Source organism: Thermobia domestica, chromosome 1 (genome assembly GCF_964235325.1).
Source record: "Thermobia domestica chromosome 1, izTheDome1.hap1.1, whole genome shotgun sequence".
NCBI classification, from domain to species: domain Eukaryota; kingdom Metazoa; phylum Arthropoda; class Insecta; order Zygentoma; family Lepismatidae; genus Thermobia; species Thermobia domestica.
This window is the reverse complement of record NC_137454.1, coordinates 94746849-94767603: the sequence shown is the minus strand read 5'-3', so window position 1 is coordinate 94767603 and position 20755 is coordinate 94746849. Positions and strand designations below refer to the sequence as shown.

Below are 20755 nucleotides of genomic sequence, written 5' to 3'. Positions count from 1 at the left end.
TTGTCACGGACGCTATATACTTTTGTTCGTGATGGTATTTTTAGTTCATTACTCTTCAAATGACTTTCAAAAAAAACAATAAAAAAATGTTAAATATTTCAAAACTCAATTGTGATTAATTCTTTATCTGTAAAACTGCTCTGTAATTTTATCTGTAAAATTTTTTCCAAGTACTCAAGTCAGTTACCTTTCACAAGACATCGTATAAGTTCATGCATTGACAAATTTGATGAAAAAAGTAGATTCATAGGTACACGCCCTTATAATTTTGCCACAAGTACAAAAAGTCCATGGCCTTAGGTCTGGTCATAAATAAAAACTATTTCGCTTTCTGAAGTCGGGAGTAGTTGCAACGTAACACTAGGAGGAGGACACAGTACTAGAGCTGGGACCATACTTGATTGATCTACTTGTGTTAAATTCCATCAGTCATCTATTCTCTACATCAATAGTCTGAGGTAAGTACCTGTGTCATATTTGTCGATGCCTAGTCTTAAGTCAGTGCTTAACACAAATGAACGTAAAAATTACAAACATTAAAATTATTCCCCCAAAATTCGATTATTTCATTTCGACACAAAAAGAAAAAAAGTTAATTATTGCTATGATTACGATACCTCTTGCGTACGTCTCGTTCTATATAAATAATAAATGACACATAGCGTAACCACATGGCTTAAACTTCTGAAAAAACCTTAGCGATTTCAGTTTTTTTCTTTTATTCAATTATCTTAATCTGACATCGATCCCAACACCACCAAAACTAAAATAATGCACCTTCGTTTTCGTATAATGATTCCAAAATAAGCTGACTAAACGGCTGAAAGACATGCTAAGTCAATGACAACGGACTCAAAAAAGAATAAACATACACCTAGAAATAAAAGCCTCGAAAATGTAAAATTATGTTATATTTTGAACGTTATCTACCTGTGATATATTTAAGACACCGAAAAGCTAGCGTTATAAGTTTTTTTCTCTTTTCCTTATAAAAAAAAAAAAAAAAAAAAAACTTCGAGCACTGATAATGAAGTTACCCACTGTGTTTAGAGCGTGATTACCTATGTTCCCTCATTTCATTTGATTTGTTTCCCCCTTTCAACAGCGAGACTATAAGGAACGTGAGATTCGAACACGTAAGCTCCCGCCGTAAATACATTCCTTCATTCTTTGGCTTCGATTCTTTTCACTACCTATTGTATGTATCATTTTGATCAATTTATGCCTTCAACCAGAGCCGTAACAATCGTGAACCCTGGTTGAAGGAGACCCGGAACCTGCTGCTTGAATCTCAATTACTTATTACTGAATACTTAAACTACCCTGTTATTCATTTTGTCTATGTGAAATTTATACATATAAATTTTTAGGCTGTATTTTTTATATTTTTAGACTACTGTGAAATGCAAGTTTTGTTCAAAAAGTATAAGTCATTTAAATATTGAAATAAGTGGAATAGCTTATCGCTGTATATCGCACATCTTACAAATAGTCCGCTTATTCTGGGCCTTTGCAAAATAGAGTCGCTGAAACGACGGTGAAACAGATTTACCATTATGTCATTGTGATATCAAAACTGTGTTTTTCTTTACGTCGAAAGATCTAGTAGGCTGATTTACTTTCTTTCAGTGGTGTTACCCGTTTATAGTCCCATTGTTGCAGCAAGAAACACCGAAGACAGACGGTCTTGGAGGACCAACTGGGGGCCTATATTATACGTATATAAATCAATTCAAGGAAATCTATTGTTGTGGTTTCTGGTAAGAACGTCGAATTTCAAATGTTACGTTTTAAAAGTAGCTCGCTAATTGGGAGGCTTCCAAATACCTTTGTACACCGGGACCAGCTCACTGATTTGGGAGCCCAAAGAGATTTATTACGACACTACCTTCAACTGACCTTCAATGAACCAACTGCTTCATTCCAATTTTACTCTAAATTGGTCAAGCTGTTCCAATCGGTTTCTGGGTTTGGTCTTGACAACAAGCGCATGCAGATTTTGGTTTAAAATCAATCAAAACACTCTTTTCGGCTTTTGGCTTTAGCTGGTCGTTGTCAAATTTGGCAGGCTCTTTAAATTATCCATCACTAACATGTCGTACCAGTTTTTGGTCCAAATTGACCATATCGATTTCAAAAATAAGTCCATAGTTGGAGATATATATATTTGAAGGTTACAACACCTTACCACAAGAACCACCACAAACTGTGGTGTAACTGAAGCTTTAAAAGTTTCGAAAACTACTGTAGGTCAATGTATCTTTGTACTTGGCAACTCAAGAAAAGGTAAAATAGCATTTTTAAACAACAATTTCCTTACACAATATAATAAGACTTAACTAAGATAAATATATGACTACCACCTTCTGATTAGTAATTCGGAAAGCACAAAGAAACCCAAAATTTATGCTTAACAAGTTTCCTTCAGAATGACAATACACGACAAGAATGTAAAGGATGTTTAAATCTGACTACATCTTCATCTGCATCTTACATTCTATTGTGTTCTTATCTGTCTTTTCTAGAATAGCGCTGTTGTAATAAAACTGTAGAAGACATAAGAAAATAAAAGATTTTAAAGTGTTAACGAACGAAGAACAGAAAGTCTGAAAATAAGGGAAACACAATCCTGAAGCCAGAATGTCTTTCATGTATCACTTTTTTTTTCTTCTGGCAGTTCTTCATCTTCTATTCTTTCCATTATTCATCTCATACCCACCTCCTTTTATCTTCCATTTACCTCATTCCCCTGGCGAAATCTTAATACTTCATATTTCTTTTGTTTCAGCTAAGCAGTCGCCTTTTTGAATTAATTATAAGTGTGGAAAGAAAACGCATGCTAAAAGTAGCGGAATAATTTTATCCTTTCTTCCGTCGCCTTAATGGTAAAAGCTTTTAATTCCTTCAACCAAGTTGCTGCAAACAGCTTAAATTTATTCTTCCACAATGCTACTTTGCGAAACGAAAAAAAAAAAAAAAAAAAAAGACGCATCCTTCTTGACAGACAAGAAAAAAAAGTGGTTGCATCTGTCTGTAATGTGTTCCTTCGTTCATTACTTCTAAAATCATTTACCACAATTAAATTAAGTTAGTTCGTATCATATGTGTCGAGTGAAGGATTCATTAGAAATTCTCTAGTATCTGCAAGTTAGCTGCTACTGGAGAGATTGAGATCTACCATATATGTAAAACAGCGTAGACTGAATACTGGATCAGGACATTTGTAATGCATGTGTGTACAAAACACAACTATTTGAATGACATGTTAATATATATAAAACCAATAATTAATGCACTGTCAACTTTTCATAAGATACACAAAAATATGTTCAAAATATACTGAAAACTTGAAAACGCGATTTGAAAAAAAAAAAAAAAAATCATATTTTTGACAATTGGTCGGCACGTAGGCTCTAAAATTTTGCAAGAAATGGGCAAGAGAGTTTGATTGCGGACATTCTAAGCGCTAGGCCTTAGCGTTACCAACCAACTGGTAGATGCTCAAGTACACTGTACCATTATCATGTTCTACTAAAATTGAAGACTTCGGGGCAAAAACCCGTTCAAGTCCAAAAAGTGAAAGTGTAAAGGAGATAGATTCACAAGGGTTTCTAGTCCTCCGATTTTCTTCGAACTTAACACATATATGTATACTAGACCGAAAATAAATCGACACGTTTTTTTTTTTTTTGTTTGTTTGTTTCTTTCGGAAAATAAGTTAAAGGGGGCAAAGGGTCCCTTTCCAAAAAAAGGTTCCTCTTGACTAAAAGGGCCACATTAAAGAAATGAAACTCTGCCGATGCAAAGATGACTTCAAAGTAGGAAATATGAGTTTTGTCGTTTTTGCGAGAAAAGTGTTTCACCGGGCAATGGCTCCCTTCGAAATGACAAAGGACCCCGCACAATCCTTAGGGAAATTAGATTTCGGTGGAATTGCTTGAAATCGTGGTATGTTGTAGATATTGTGTACCTGAGAAAAAGTCTCAATGGGTAGCTACAACCAAAAATCACTGACCGTTTGGCCACTACAGGGCCACTTTTTTGAAAACAGATGAAGATAACGATATTCTGGATTTCGGTAAAAATGACTGAAACCGTGATATGTTGTAGATATTTTGATCCTGAGAATAAGTCTTAACGGACATAACCACCAATCACTGACCGTTTGCCCACTACAGGAACACTTTTTTGAAAGCACCCGAAGATAGTGATCTGGATTTCGATGAAAATGACAAACTGTGTTATGTTGTAGATATTGTAATCCTGAGAAAACGTCTTAATGGGCAAAACCACCAATCACTGACCGTTTGGCTACTATGAGGCCACTTTTTTTAAAGCAGCCGAGCCGAAGATAGTAATATGCTGGGTTTCCGTCATGACAGAAACCGTGATATATTGTAGATATTGTGATCCTGAGAAAAAGTCGCAATTTGTACAACCATCCATCACTGACCATTTGGCCACTATAGGGACGCTTTTTTACAGGCCGGATAAGGATTTCAAAAAAATCGTAGACATTTACGTTGGCGGGCATTAGTACCCCTTCTAATTGTCACAGGGAAATGAACTATACCTCTTTGTAAAGACTATGGAACGCAGGTTTTAACGAGCAAACTTTTGTTCCCCTCGTGGCAAACCCGTAGAAGAAAAAGACGAATTTTTGTTAAAAAATGGTATTTTTTGGAAATTTGTCAGAAGCTGGCAACACTGTTACTTGTACGCAGGAAAAAATATTTTTACATGTACACCAGACATTGGGTACAATCATGTAGAAAAGTGAAGGGCCAAAGTTCAATACTAAGTGAGAAAAAATTCCGAGTGTGTTTCCTACGAGAATCATCCTGTACATATTTTTCGAAAGATTTTAGTCTACCCTGACGCTCCTAATTGGCACAGACATATAAGCCATACCTCGTTTGAAAGCTTCTGTGACAAAGATTTCAATGAGGTAACTTTTGTTCCCCCTGTGCCTAACCCGTAAAAGAAGAAAAAAAATTTAAAAAAAAAACTGAAAAGAAAATACATTTTTTTTTCGAAACTTGTGAGACTATGGCAACACAACTTTTTATCGTACGCTGAAAAGTATATTTTCACGTCTACGCCAGACATTGGGTACAATCATATAAAAAATAAAGGGCGAAAGTTCAAAATTAAGTGATAAAAAATTCCAAACTTGTTTCCTACGAGAATCATTCTGTACATTTTTTAAAAAATATTTTGGTCTACCCTAACGCCCCTAATAGTCACAGATATAAGCCGTACCTGGTTGGAAAGCTTATGGAACACAGGCGAGTTTACTTTTGTGCTCTCCGTGCCCAATCCGTAAAAGAAGAAGAAGAAATTCAAATACATTGGAAAAACATTTTTCGAAGCTTCTGGGACTATCGCAACACTTATTTGTCGTACGCTGGAAAACATATGTTCACGTGTACGCCAGGAAATAAGTACAATCATGTAAAAAAAAAAAAAAAGTGAAGGGCGAAAGTTCAATACCAAGTGAGAAAAAATTCCAAACATGTGTCCTACGAGGATCACCCTGTTTATATTTTTCGAAATATTTTCGTCTACCCGGATGCCCCTAATCGTCACAGAGATACAAGCCATATCTCGTTGGGAAGCTTATGGAACATAGATTCCAACAAGTTCCAACAAGTGCCCCTCGTGCCCAACCCGAGAAGAAGAAATTTTTAAAAAAATGAAATAAAAAATACATTTTCTCGAAGTTGGCAACACTGTTATTTGTCGTGCGCAAGAGTGGCCATACACAGGGTATCATTAGTTAGAATGTTTATTTAGCTTTATTGATACCATTTTTTTTTTTAATGCTTGTAACTCTTTTGGAGGGAGTCTCTCTCTCCTCTAAATGCTGAAACATCCAACTTCTCCACCCTTCCCTTACGCTGCTCGACCCTCGATGTGGACAAAATGCACATCGTTGGAAAGTTTGATCCTTCCTAAAGAGATAGACACCTAAATCATTTCTTTAAATTAATTAGGAGCGAAGCGATGGAGATTTAAACTGCCAGAGTTGTTCGTCCTATAAAGGTTAAATGTGAAGTTAACAGTATTCTGGATTTCGGTGTAATTGCTTGAAACTGTGATATGTTGCTGACCGTTTGGCCACTAGGAGTCTACTTTTTTTGAAAGCAGTAGAAGGTAACTGAATTATGAATTTCGGTGGAATTGCTTGAAGCTATAATATGTTGTTAATATTGGATCCTGAGGAAAAGTCTCAATGAGCCCAACCATCCATCACTGACCGTTTGACCACTTAAGGACCACGTTTTTTGACAACAACAGAAGGTACTGTAGCAGGTATTCTGGATTTCGGTGGAATTGGTTGAAACCGTGATATATTGTAGGACGCCCGCACATAAAACACATTTCCTATAGACTATCTTTCTTAGTGTATATTACTTTATGTAGTAGAAGTTTTTTTCATTTGAGCAATTAATACAGTCATTTCCAACTAAATGCTCTGTGACATCATAGTTGTCTGCTCCTCTTCTCTGGAAACGACACGGACGAACAAGGATCAAACAAGAAACCTGGCATTGAGAAAGAGCAGATGTAATAAGCAAGCAAGAATATCGATAGCTTAGTCGGTGCTTTTGTAAGCATATTACTCGTGGATACTGTACGCGTACACTGCCAGCACTTTTTTTATTACTTTGTCCCCTCCCTTACGTATTCATCACTGCATTTTTTCTGATTATAACAGCGTCAGCTGGAAAAGAAAACTACCTTGTACAGGAAAGCACATCAATGAATGAATATCAGTACATCATATTTTCGTTCGATGTTCTTTGCATCTTGTGATACCATGATGGACGCACACGGGAGTATATTTAGAGTCAGAAGCTTCATTTGAAATTTTCAAGTTTATACTACGTACAATAGTATTTTGAGTCATTTGGTCTCTCCAAATAGAGCTCTTGTTTTTCTTCTTAGACATCTCCACATTTATTTCTGAGTATGGTCTTTTGTGCTACAAATCAATAGTCCTCCTCACTGGTTTGGTGGCTAGCGCGCCCATCTTTGGTGCACAAAATTCCGGGTTCGATTCCTGCTGAGATAGCACTGAAGTCTAACCGCATTGCAGTGGTTCGAATTCCATCTTACGCTGTGAGTAGACGTCTCATATAGTTTCCATGTTGAAATGGGACGCTATACTTCAACACTCAACAGCAAGTTATATCAATAACACAAAACGAGAAATTTCTCATCTCAAAAATGATACGAGAAGTACCTTTTTAAATTCGAGAAGAAATAAGAGTGCCGATCCTGAGGGGCTCAGGGAGGCTCGAGCCCCCAAAGCTCATGTGGGCCCCCGCATTGTATTTATGAATATACAATGTTGGACATAATTTGAATTAAATTTGTCTTAAAATCCTCATATATGCCTTCTGCAACCAAACACATATTTGAATGTCCCCCCCCCCCAAAGTTACAAAGAAATCGGCGCCCTTGAGAAGAGACGCCAAATTTGATGAGTCTCGTGGGCAGTATAAAAACTAAAAACTGATTCAGTGATCTCACGAACACAATGAAGAGAATTTATCAACGTTTAAAGATACGAAAAAATCATTATACAATATACTCCAATAATAAATATGATTTAAATGTTGTTAAATCACAACCTTCGGGATCTCGCGTGACCCGAAAGAAAACTGATAGATAATTTCTAGATGAAACTATGAAAGAAGTAACTCATAAATTTTGTACACTAATTTACAAAACTAGACCAGGAAACCTCATTTCTCGTCTTATGAGCAATACTAACTGTATATTACTTCTGAAAATGATATAGTTTACTACTAATTGACTGACTGACGAATTTAAGATCCCTTATCTACACCGACGCTATATGAGGCGGAACTTACTGTTTAAAGGGGATCCAAGACAATTTCTACCGAGAATCGACTCCTGCACCACGCGTACAGAAAATAAACGCGTTAGTCACTCGGTCGAAAGTGGGCACAATATTAGAAAAAAATGAAATCTTTGAGTTTTACGTCCCACGGTTATGCCGGTTAGGCTAAAGAAGACGGTGATGATGAGTAATGAATGAAAATGGTGGAATGAAGAAAGTGGGGGGAAACGGGAGAACCCCGAGAAAACCCACGCACACGGTGTTTGTCACCCACAAAGTTCACTTGGCGGGGGCTGGAATCGAACCCGGAACCCCAAGCACTAGAGGCACAATATTAGACTATTACATAAGTATATTATATCTATACAATAATATAGTATATTATTATGTACAACGTATTTCATATAGGCTATATGGAAGAATGATTATTTACTGTGTATATGCATAGTCTGTGCCAAATTATGATCCTTTTCCATTGGTCTAACAAATGTAAAACAATACCGTCATGATGGTTTAACATTTTTGGAACTTGCTGCTGCTGTAAATAGGCTACACCCACGACATAAAATTGTTTTACGTTTCTAAATGGTAACATACCAAACACCACATATCATTCACTAATGTTTCCCACAAACGGAAACAATTATTTGAAAATTATAGATAAATCTCTGTATTGTCATTTTTTAAAAAACTTATTTTCCCTTTCGTTTTCGAGGCAACAAATGTAAATTTCCTTGATACAATATGGTTGTGCGCATCCGGTAGAATGGAAAACTTCCGCTTGGTTCCATTTTCTGGATTACAATTGGCAGCAGCGATGCGAAAAATTTGTTTCCTGGTGAAGAAGTTGAAGAGAAACTGCGAAAATAGAACCCCCATCCTACAGAAAGGGGGGGGGGGAGTATAATGTGAGAGACAATGCCAATAAATATACAAGGACAAAGCACTGGAATGAGCACTGGAAAAAGAATACCATAATCGGTGCAAGCATGCATTACTGCATGCAACTTAGCTTTGTACAGTGGATTTTGGAAAGGGTTTCTCTAAGTAAGGGAAGAAGAGAGTTTGGAACATTCGTTTAATGGTCTCTTACATTAGTCCTCTCTATTCCATTCTCTCTATACTAGATGAAGTTGCAAGAAAGTTCTCCGGATGAAAAGGAAACACACGTAAAATTCTCTCGTGTAATAATACGTCTCAAGAGAGGCCAGTCTACTTACTGCTTTCATATAAATAAATAAAGATGCTACGGTAGAGGTAGAAATGTGCTGTGTGTGTGTATGCAGGAATTTCATTATTGCAAAATAATATTAGTTCCGAACTTTATCCTTGCACTATTTTTATCTTTAAATATAAAAATCTTGGAACAATTGCCTTCAGTCGGTAAAAGGGTTAGCGAATATTCCCTTATCCCATTGTAAAATAAATATGTAACAAATCTTTCATAAATCAAAATACAAATTGACATCTAAATATTCAGCAACCTCTGGGCATGAGGAATGTCGGATTTTTAATAGTTACACATACATATGCTGCATATATTTAACAGTAAATGACTAGCTGCACAATCTTTTAAAGAACGAAAATTGAGATGAAATGAGCATAAATCCCTTTTTGTGGATGCAAACAAGACCTGACAACTGATTATAGACTACAACACCATTAAAATATAAACTGGGCCTCCACAAACAATGGCGCACCAACACACTATGAAACTGAAATCCATGCGAAATCTGAAGGAACAGGATTATCGATTGTTGGATTTTTGAGTACGAACCTTATTACACTTTCGACTACATAAATAATAATAAAAATAAATAATAATAATAATAATAATAATAATAATAATGGTTCACGAAATGGAAAACATAATACATTTGGTTTTATCTGTTACAGTTATCACGTAACGGTTAAAAGTGTTAAATACGTGCGGTATGCACATTCATTTTAACAAAGTAAGGAACATTAAACTCGACTTGACGGAAATGTGTAAGAAGAAATAACATATTTAAAATTCGGGTTTATTTCGATAAAAGGAAAAAATCCCCTCTTAAATTGATGGGCAAAGAAATAAAGATGGCGAAGTACTGAAAACACTGTTATATTGTAAACCAAACAATTGTCTCTTCTTTGTTTTAGCAAACCAAATATGCGCAAAATGTCACAAAGCTTCCGCTACTGCCACGATATTTCGTCGTTTGCGATTGAAACGTACTTAGCCGTAACGGAGAAATGTGCATCGATGGCCTACATTATGGGAAAGCAGACAAGCTCCCGCAACACAGTAGAGAGTGTGTAGACAGAAGGAACATTTTAGCCACCCTATTGACAGGACGGTAACCCCCAAAGCAATCACAGCCAACGTGACCTCCATAGGTAGCTGATTGTTGGGAAGATGGTTTATGTATCCAAATTCCTCTCGCATGATCATTACTGATACTTGCTCACTGCAGAGTATATCTTAGGTGGTGTTGGGTAGAGACCAGCACGGGCCGAATTTTTCGGCCCGAGCCCAATCCAGCCCGAATGTACCTAGGCCCGGCCCAGCCCGGACCCGAAAAATTTTGGAGATTTTCGGCCCGAGCCCGGCCCGGCCCGATAAGTTTTTTAAAATTCTTGGCCCAAGCCCGGCCCGGGCCTGATAAATTTTAAAAGTTTCATTTTGTAACATTTATCACGGGCACACTTCTTTAATGTTTGTCTTTATTCTAATTATCGTTTAACGAAAGTCAATAATTATTAAAGAATTGCAATTAATCGGCCCCAGCCCGGCCCGACCTGAAGAGAAATCAGTGTCGGCCCGCCCAAACCCGGCCCGGCCCAAAGAAATAACAGAGTCGGCCCGCCCAAGCCCGGTCCATGCAGGTCTCTAGTGTCGGGAAAGACTACAGTGAAATGGCGAACAAAAGGTATTAGAATTTCCGTCTCGGACATAGAAACGCCCATGTGAGTGTCCGAAGGCTTGCAATTGTCCTGAAAATTCCAGCATACGGTAGCACTCGCCCTTTAGGATCACTATCTGGCATTCTATAGTGGAAATAAGCTACGAATTCCTCTGGATTCGCCTCTAGATTTCATAAAATGAGACATGACTAGTACGCTGAAATTTCGCGATGAGGCCCCGACCTTATCCGAACACTTTGCGAGACCAGGGCAACACAGCGTGCTCTGTTCACAGGGGATGTATGCGAACCGTGACAGCTAGATATTTACGAAAATTGGTACCCTGATTAATTGTGGATAGCTAAAAATTGTGGTGATAGTCACTTGGTGCGGAAATGCCTTGTTTACCCGCTGCGTATAATACATATACCAAGTAGTGACTGGGTGAGGTTGTGGTGAATTATAGCCCAAAAAACGCCGGAAAAAGGCAGAAAATGAAAAATGTATGCAGGTAACTTGATATCTACGGGAGGGACACGTGATCAAGAACACGGCAGTAGTGTTACACAAGCAGTGTTGCCATCCCAACACAATCTGGTTTACTCCCTACTGTAAACTACAATTGTTACTTATGCAGTCTTGTACATTTGTTCGCTCCTCTATATCATAATTTCTCAACTTTAGAGCCTCCTATCTCCCTTATTTGGCAACAAGGATAACTTTTTGCTTGTTTTCTTTCACGTTTTATGCCAATTGTTTTAATGCTATAAAATTGTATACGTTCTATTTTTTGAACATAAGTTTGTGATGAGATGGCAACACTGCTTGTGTAACACTACTGCCGTATTTCTTGCTCACGTGTCCTCCCCCGCAGGTATTCGGCAGAACCTCACCAGATCACTGCTTGGTATATGTATTATACGTAGCGAGTGAACAAGGCATTTCCGTGACTATCAACACAATGATTCGCGATCTACAATTAGCCAGGGTACCAATTTCCATAAATATCAAGCTGTCGCGGTTCCCATACGTCCCTTGTCAGTATACGCTTTGTATTCTGACCTGATAGGTCTCCAAATCTAAGTTCTATTGAGCACGTATGGAACATAGTGAGACGGTGGCTGACTGACAGCTAAGCTCGGGTAACGACTATCTACAATTTTAAACAGTAAGTATGAGACACAACAACCGAGAAATACACTTAGCATCTGTATAAAATACTACCTACCTAAACATCTGTTTATGTGGCTGCTCGGAGTTGCTGCACGTGCTACTAAGGGAGCACTGTATGTTTTTGGAATACTGTGAACATGCTCGGAACGTCCCTCAGAAGCCATGTTTGGATCACTTCATGTTACCATCATCTAGGGAGCACACCTTTGGTGAGGACTCCCTGGTTTGTTTTTTTTAAAAAATACAAGTTAGTTTCAAATTAACTAAGCTTTGCAGATTCGAGAAGATGGGATCACATACAAGTGTCAGGAACGAGGGTTCAAAGTGAGAATCGTAATTTTAAACAGTATACAACATGACAAAATGTCGTAAAAGCCAATTTTCTGTCATGAATTTAAGCCGCACCCTTTCACAGTTAAATTTTGGACATACAGTCCAATATATTTACGGGGCAATAAGGTAGAAATTATAGGCGAACGCAAAACTAACGTTAAGTCTATGTCAGAAAACTAAACAAAGCACATTAGAAGAAAGCGAGAAGATTTTTGTGTGTTCTGAATTTGGTTGCTCAAAGTTTGCTAGAATGGAAAAGAACGAATATCATTCTCACACACGGGTTTACAATAAAAAACGTAATTTACAATGGCATTATTTATTTTTCTCCCCCTTTTGCTTTGTTGCTTGTTATTGCAAAATGTATATTACAAGGTCCAATGTGGTGAGAAGGGTTTATTGGAATGGATGGTGATAAGAAAGAATGGTAAATGAGAAAATCAGACTTTTGTATGCACTATGTAACTCCCCGTATTTCTTTCCCGATTTTCGTTACTGTTTTATAACAGTCATTTACACGAATGACATGTTTTCGTATCAGAGGGAGGGAAAGAAGTTAGAGATCTTTCTGGCTTTTAGTGCTACTACAAACGGGATCGAATTTAACGCGCAGAAGAGTAGTAAACACAATGGTATTTGTTCAATACACTAAGACACAACCATAGGGGTAAGAGGTGAAAGTAGGGAAGAATGTATTCAATGTTCACAATTTTAATGGGAATTAGAGAATTACAGATTCTATTCCCCTTCCGAATTTGGTTTCACTAACATCATCTACTACCACGACTTAAATGGTATTATTTTCACCCTGTATTTTTCACTACGAATCGAACGCCATCAACTGTATTATTATGTACAAATAGCGAGTTATATATTTCATTAAAAAAAAAAAAAAAAAAAAATTAGACTGTGGAACGCTTGCCTCGTATACTAGTACTTGCATGCTAATTATATAAAAACTTGACTATGAATAAACAGTCACTTCTACAAGATATAGGACATTCGTACAGTGCTACTTTTCATACAATTTGTTGATCTGGATAGTTTTCGATTCGCGCAAGACCAGGAGAGTTTCAAATAGATAATGGATGAATCAAATAATTTCGTCACTTCAATCCACAGTTACATTTTCGGTTCCAAACAGTACGTGTGAAAGAAACATAGGTCAGTATATAATTCATGTTTGTTTTCACGAAATACATTCTCTTACCTTTGATCTACTTTTTTTTTTCTTTTTCTTGCATAGAGGAAATGTAGACAATTTTCTCTAGCGCTAAGAAGTTAACGCAAAACACAGAAATAGCCATTGCAAGTTCCATGTGTATAAATTTCTTTGGAATTCACCGGAAACAAATGGTGGAAGTACATCATACCTGACCCATCTGCCCATGGATTACCTAAGGGCTCTCCCGTTCCCCTTAACTATCTCCTTTACTCAATTCTTTCGTAATTATTTATCACCATAATCAACATTCTTTAGTTCGTACAGATTGAGTTTAAGCTACAGAGCAAAATATTAAGGGTGTTATTTCACATTCACTTCTACAATACGTAAGCTATATGCATTCTTATTCAGTTCTGTGTATGAACGATTGAATATATACATTATTTTCAATAACAGTCTTAATGCTACCGCTTTCAATTAGGAACAGGTGGTTACAATAGGGAATAAAAATGCGTTAAGTAATTTCTTGAATTATATTTTGGGAAAAGCGGGAAGTACCTCCACGAAAAGCTATATAATTTCCACTACCTCAACAGGCAGTTAGAAGGGAGACACTGAAAAACTGTATAAAAAGTTAGGGACCGACCGTTTAATATTGGTATTAAGAGCAAAACAAAATAAGTGGGATGGCAAAATATCTCTATAATTAAAATTCAGAAAGCTCTCAGCGAGATAAGGAACCACGAAACAATCAGTTATAAATTGAATTAATTACGAACATAGGAGAAGCAAGAAAGGTTTCAAGATTGTAGCGAAATGTAACAACAGAAGAGTAATAAGAAATACTTTAATCGCGAACAGCCAAAAATTCTTCGAATATTGAACGGAAGATTTATACCAAATATGAGTCAAAATAGAAAAAGAAGAGTCAGACAAAAGAGAAAATAGGCGAGTTCGACACAGAACTTATCTTCAACTTTATTCACTATAGTGTATATTTATAAGAAAGAGTAAAAAAAGGTTTTGTTTGAGAAGGATATCAGTAAGAGAGAGAGAACAGTTAATTAAGTATATTCGCTTTGCACATGATACGGTTCTTTGCGAATCTGAATGGAAAATATGTTAGAAAACTTGAGGAAGAGCATGACACGAACAGTAAAATATAATGATAATTGCAACAAAAGAAATAAAGGGAAAAAGTACAAGTGGCTTAGTTTTCTCTACTTAGTATTGTTAGTGAAAAAATCTAAATTGCGAACGGGAAACAAAAACAAAGAGGAATGGCGAAAGAAGTCTTTAGGAAGAAGCAGAAAACCTTATTTTGTGGACTACTAAATAAAAAAAAAATGGCGTAACAGCCTGTTTTGTGGGCCTAAGCCTGCTCCAGCTCGATCCGTTTGCGACTGGCTGAACTACGTCCACAGGGCGTCATTTAGGGAGGGCAGGAGGGGGCAATTGTCCCCCCCCCAAGAGTTTGAGGAATACATATACTTTAATCGATTGTCTACTAATATACTAGTATAAAACGTGAAAGTTTTATGCCGGTGGTACTCTTCCCCCCCCCAAGCGAAGTCTGAAATGACGCCCCTGTACGTCCAGCTTAGCGGTGAGCACGCACGTGGTCAGTGCGCTGCGACTGCCTGATCCCTAACAGGCTCATTAGGAGCTTTCTAGATTCAGTGGTCGTCACATCTTATTTTCATATGACTCCAAAGTTTGCCTCACGACATTGGGTGGACGCCGAAAATTGGGAAGCACAGACCGGGAATCGAACCCGGGACCAGGTGAACATGAGTTCAACACTCTAACCACTATACTAACTCAAGAGCTGCGTAAAAAAAAGTCCATCAAAAGTCCGTATTTTGTGTGTGTACTACACGGAGTGCAAACATTGCTATTACGAAAAATCGACGCAACATTACAAATTATAGTTATTATTCAATTGATATGTAATGTTATTATTGCCAGAATATCCTTCCCGTCTGGCCGAATGAGACATCGCTTTCGATTTGATTTTCAGCGAAGCCTCAAATTTTCGCAATTGATCCGCATTGTGAAGACAAAAAGGGTTTCAATGCTAGAAATAACGGCAACGGGAGAGCGTGTGTGTATGACGAATACATAACAGTCAATTACAAGTCATTAGCAACTACTTTATTTTTTCTCCGACTGTAATGTCAGGAAGTCTAACTACAGGAATTTCAAAGTAAGTTGTTTTGGAACATAACCGTATAAAAGGAATGAAGAGTGGAAACTTACCCTCATCATTAGTGTTTCCGGATTATCTTCCTTGGCGCTCTTCATATCAGAACCAATTTCAACACCATTTCTAGAAATGGAAGCCCTCACTGTTAGCGGCAATGGCGCCTGCAACACTGTTACTGCTACCCTGTATATCTGGCCTGGACGAACCATCCGACTAGCCACAACAAAGTACGTCCTGAAAAACAAAAGAAAAATGGTTCTTTTATAGGCAACTGAATATATTAAATGAAATGAATGTATTTAGCTTTAATTCTATGACGTCCAAATGCTAAGAGATATAAAGTAATTAATGGAATAAATCTCTGGTACGCGATCAAAAGAGCTTAAATCATTTTCTGGCTGTTTGAAATTTGTGTTTGATTATTGATCAGAAAAACACTATCTTTCGTTTGGTATTAATGGTGTATGTCTGGGTACGATCACCAATGTGCCTTAAGCCACATGTTGAAACTTTTAGTCGGTTTTAAGGGTTTATGTCGAAATATTTTGAAGTTTGTTTTCGTTCATCTGATTTTTTTTCTTAATCGAACACCAAAGAAATACGTGATACTAAAATAAAAATGAAACATTCTGAAATACCAAGAATGCATTACTGTATTTGATCACCACTTACAAAACTCTAGGTCTGGAAGGTACTGGTAAGACGCGGTCCCAGTGTGGAAATTGAAGCACTTCGAGGTGTGTGCGGAGGGAGTTAGTGTTTGCCTAAAATATAGCCTACTTGTACTAGGAGAGCACTCTTGCAGACTGTGTTAATTTCTCAACGCATTCCAAAAGAAACTTTTACTCGCAGGAAAATACCCCTGTACAATATGGAAAAGGTTATGATTTCTCAGTTCACAGTATTTTTCTCATAAAAGACTTGAAAAATCAGTTTTTCTAATCTATAGCGTATAAAGGTGCTTGGATACCCTCTGTAAGAGCGTCTCCATAAAGTATGAAGGTTTGATGTCATTACCAAGCCCCCTCCCCCTAGAAAGCACAAAGGGAACGAAGTTCCAGGGAAGAGTTCAGAGGTGCCTGGGAATTTCCCCCCTTTAAGTACCATACTGCGTGGTCTTGTGGATACGGAAATAAAACATGGTCAATTTTAATGCAAATGTTAAGATTCTTAGCTAAGCTCATCCCAATTTGTTTGAATTTTAGTGAATAACTGAAGGACAATGAAGGATATCAAATATATACAAAGTAAGCCAGGTTGTATCTGCAAAATGCTATTAAATAAACTAATAACTGTTCCCAAATCTTTTCTTATGGACTAGAAATCGGGATGCGCATTTTAAGACGACATAATTGTTGGACACCCAAATTTATACACTACATGGAAAATCCTGAAAATTATTAGTTCATGTAATAGCATTTTGTAAATACCACCAAATCTCACTTTGTCGTAAATGATACATTTATTAAATATAATCCGCCTTATGCAGAGTCGTTTTGACGTATGTTTAGCGTCATACTAAAGGCATGACTACTGTAAGAAACATGTTAGTAGAATACTTTAGTATTACACTAATCACTCGTCAGAACGACTCTGCATAAGGCCTAATGGGTCGAAGTATATTTTCAATCTCTTCTTGAAATAAAAATCTGGATCTATATTTGCAGGGAACTGAAATACTACGTAGGGTCAAGTGGGGTAACTGTGAAACACAGAAAAAATGGGGCTATTGTGAAACACCCCTGTTTTTGAACTTAGTGATTTTGAAGTCTCAAAAAGAAAAATATGAGAAGGCAGTAAATTTATTGCTATATCTATTGCATATTTCAAATATCTGAAATATGACACTTTTTGAGAGAAAAATATAACCTGAAAGTATCCATTTTTCAACGAAAGAATTTTTATTTTTCTTGCAAAACTTTTGTAATATCTCGTATACCAAATGCTTCACTAACCAAATATATGTTCTTGTAGAGGATGGTTTGGGTTTTTCAGACTATGTAAGTAATGTATAAAATTGTGCATGGTGGAGAGGAAGCATGAGTCAAAGGTCAAGGGGCTATTATGAAACATAGTGTGGGATTTTTATGAAACATAAGAACGTTTAAATACACCCTGAAACAAGAGTGCATCAGACCAGGAGACTTTGTTCTTGCTAATTTTAAAGGAGGTCGTCGAAATAGTGCCACATATCATTATAGTGTGACAGTATTAACAAGAGTCCTACCTCATGATGAATTTGAAGTTATGGGCCTTAAATCAGATAGAACAAAAAACATTTTAAACCTGTCGAAACTGACATTTCATTCATTAAATAGTAGGATATCATTGGGATTTTGCCTACTCCCGCAATGATAATGTCTAGTTATAGATAGAAGTACTATTTTAAAAAGATTGTTGATGTGTTTGAAGTGTAAAAGCTAGAGCTGTTTGTAGATCCTCCAACGACAACATGATAATCTTGGAACCTTCATCTTATGCAACAGAAATGTGTGTCTACGTTTATTGTTCACTACAAGCTATGAAAGATTCTTTTTTTTTTTTTTTTTTCGCGATTAATGGAATCCTGTTTAATCACGAAAACGCCATATTTTATAATTGATATTTTCTGTATGATATGCAGCTTTTCATGGAAACAAAGGAATTTTTGATGAAGACAGAACATGAAAGTAATTTTTCTTAACTCCAAGCCTGCTCTCCATCATCACTTGCAAAATTACTGATAAAGTACGTACAAAAATAAAACGAGTTATTATTCATTTAGCTTTTGAGTAACTATCAGAGAATAACTGAGTAACTATCAGAGGTAATTACACCAAATTTTGTCATGTGAAACATTACACCCAATACATTTTATTATAGCACCCAGTATTCTTTAGAGTCTTCAATTCTGTTTGGGGCTATTTTGAAACCATGTTTTCATTTCTTCCAGAAAAACTAAATGTGATAATGAAAAGATTCTGAGTTATTTTCAAAGACGTTTGTGTAACGTATATAATGTTTCTTTTTCATGTTTCTAACCTAAGGGGTTTTTCCTGTACACTCAAAAGTATGGTTTCTCGTTTCATAATTGCCCCACTCGACCCTATTCATATAATAAATAAATAAATAAATAAATAAATAAATAAAAGTATAGAGTAGTTAGGACGGCATAAAAACATTTCTTTTAAAATTTTTGATAAGTGAGTATTTGGAATGATAATTGAACTCACCACTTTTCATTAATAATAATAATAATATTAAATAATAATAATAATAATAATAATAATAATAATAATAATAATAATAATAATAATAATAATAATAAACTTTTCCTTCCCTGAATTTGGCGTGGGACTCATGGCGTTTGATACACAGTAGCAGATCACGATCTTCGGATTAAACTGTAGGCACACGCTTCAAAATAGCATCGTCGCTGAGGAAGGATGTTAAACTTCAGACAGGACATATAAACAATGCTACTGAGAATAAGTTTAATAAATCTCAATTATGCTAAATGCACTGAAGCTTTTGATTTTTTGCAGTTTCAATCACAATAGAGCCCACAGGATAAATTAGACTGCTTTATCACAGGCATGTACCTACCTAAATGCAAGCGAATGAGAAATATTAGGTACAACTGAAATATATTGCTAATAATGAGGAAATGAGACTAATGAGAGAGAGCGAACATTCACGTACGCACAAATAACTTTACCACGACCACTTCTAATAGAGCCGTTGAACAATTTTTCATTCAGTGTAATGAAAATAGTTTTGGTGAAACGTTTATATTTCGGCTTGTCCGAAAGAATGCAGGAGATTAATATATTTCTATTTGCTCTGCCACAGTTGCTGTTAATACCAGCTCGCATTCCACGTGCATGCGCCTGTGTCATTAACTTTCCCGCCCAACTCTGCACTCGTGCCAGCACACGCCAATTTGAATCTGTAACTCGCTTCGATGAACCATAAATCCTCTGGCTCATGAAGTTGCAGATACCAAGTCCTGTTTTTGGTCAAGGATGGCAGACTCCAGAAGAGCAACTGATGCCACAAAAGCCAACGCAGACTCTTACAGATTATAAATAGAGGAGGCAAAATTCAGGAAATAAGTGATAAGCATTTTGGCAAGTTGGTTCCATAAAGCATTCCTAAAAATTCAGCATATCACACACGTAGGCTTTCTTTACGTTCTTCCATTTATCTTGTCTAATTCATTCATTATATTATTTACTTGTGTTTATCGTCTCTTTTCTTTAATTTTCACCATATAACCATAGGATGTAAAGTCGAGATTTTATGTTATTTCAGTTACATCAATAAGTGTGGTCATTAGTTCCCTCATCTATACTATTTTTCAAAATATTTCAACAATCAATGAGTAACTACATTTCTCTCTTAGTTTTCTAGTATATCTAACTTATCTGTGTAATTAGCTATTATTTACTTGTGATTTCTCTGCAAAATTGTCTGTTACATGTGATTTCTCTGCAAAATTGTCTGTTACTTGTGATTTCTCTGCAAAATTGTCTGTTACTTGTGATTTCTCTGCAAAATTGTCTGTTACTTGTGATTTACAGAGATCTGCAAAAATGTCTACTATTTATTTATGATTTCTCTGCGAAATTGTTTATTACTTACTTGTAATTTCTCTGCGAAATTGTCTATTGGAAGCAATTTCTCTGCTAACTGTATATTGCATACTTATGGTTTATCTGTGGAATTGTCTACTATTTGTGATTTTTTAAAATATTGTCTATCGTGATTCGTGATACTGTCTATTATTCGTGATTTTTCCGTAAAATTGTGCAGTATTTAGTTTCTCCGCGCAACTTAAATGTCTAGTATACAACTATAATTTCTCCACGTAATAGTCTGTTAATACTACTCACTCAAAATGTTCTGCATAATGCAATACTCATAAAATAATATAAAAGAGTCGGTGTTTGTAAAGTGCTGTGAATTAAAAATGAAATCTTTCAGTTTTATCTAGCACGGGTATGCCGTGTAGGTTAAAGGAGACGATGATGACGAGAACGAATGAAACGTTGGAATGAAGAAAGTGGAAGCAAATGAAAAAACTTCGAGAAAACTTAAGCACACGATGTTTATCCACCACAAACCCCACTTGGTCCGAGCT

General features: G+C 36.4%; 1 protein-coding gene across 4 annotated transcripts in view; it reads right to left on the bottom strand.

The window, feature by feature from the left end:
• Mcr (macroglobulin complement-related) overlaps positions 1-20755 on the bottom strand; it is a 662510-nt gene that overhangs the window by 97186 nt on the left and 544569 nt on the right. For all 4 annotated transcript variants that reach the window (XM_081760841.1, XM_081760848.1, XM_081760844.1 and 1 more), the window contains one exon: positions 15687-15867. In XM_081760841.1, coding sequence (XP_081616967.1) covers positions 15687-15867 — 181 coding nt within the window. The remainder of the gene's footprint in view (positions 1-15686; positions 15868-20755) is intronic.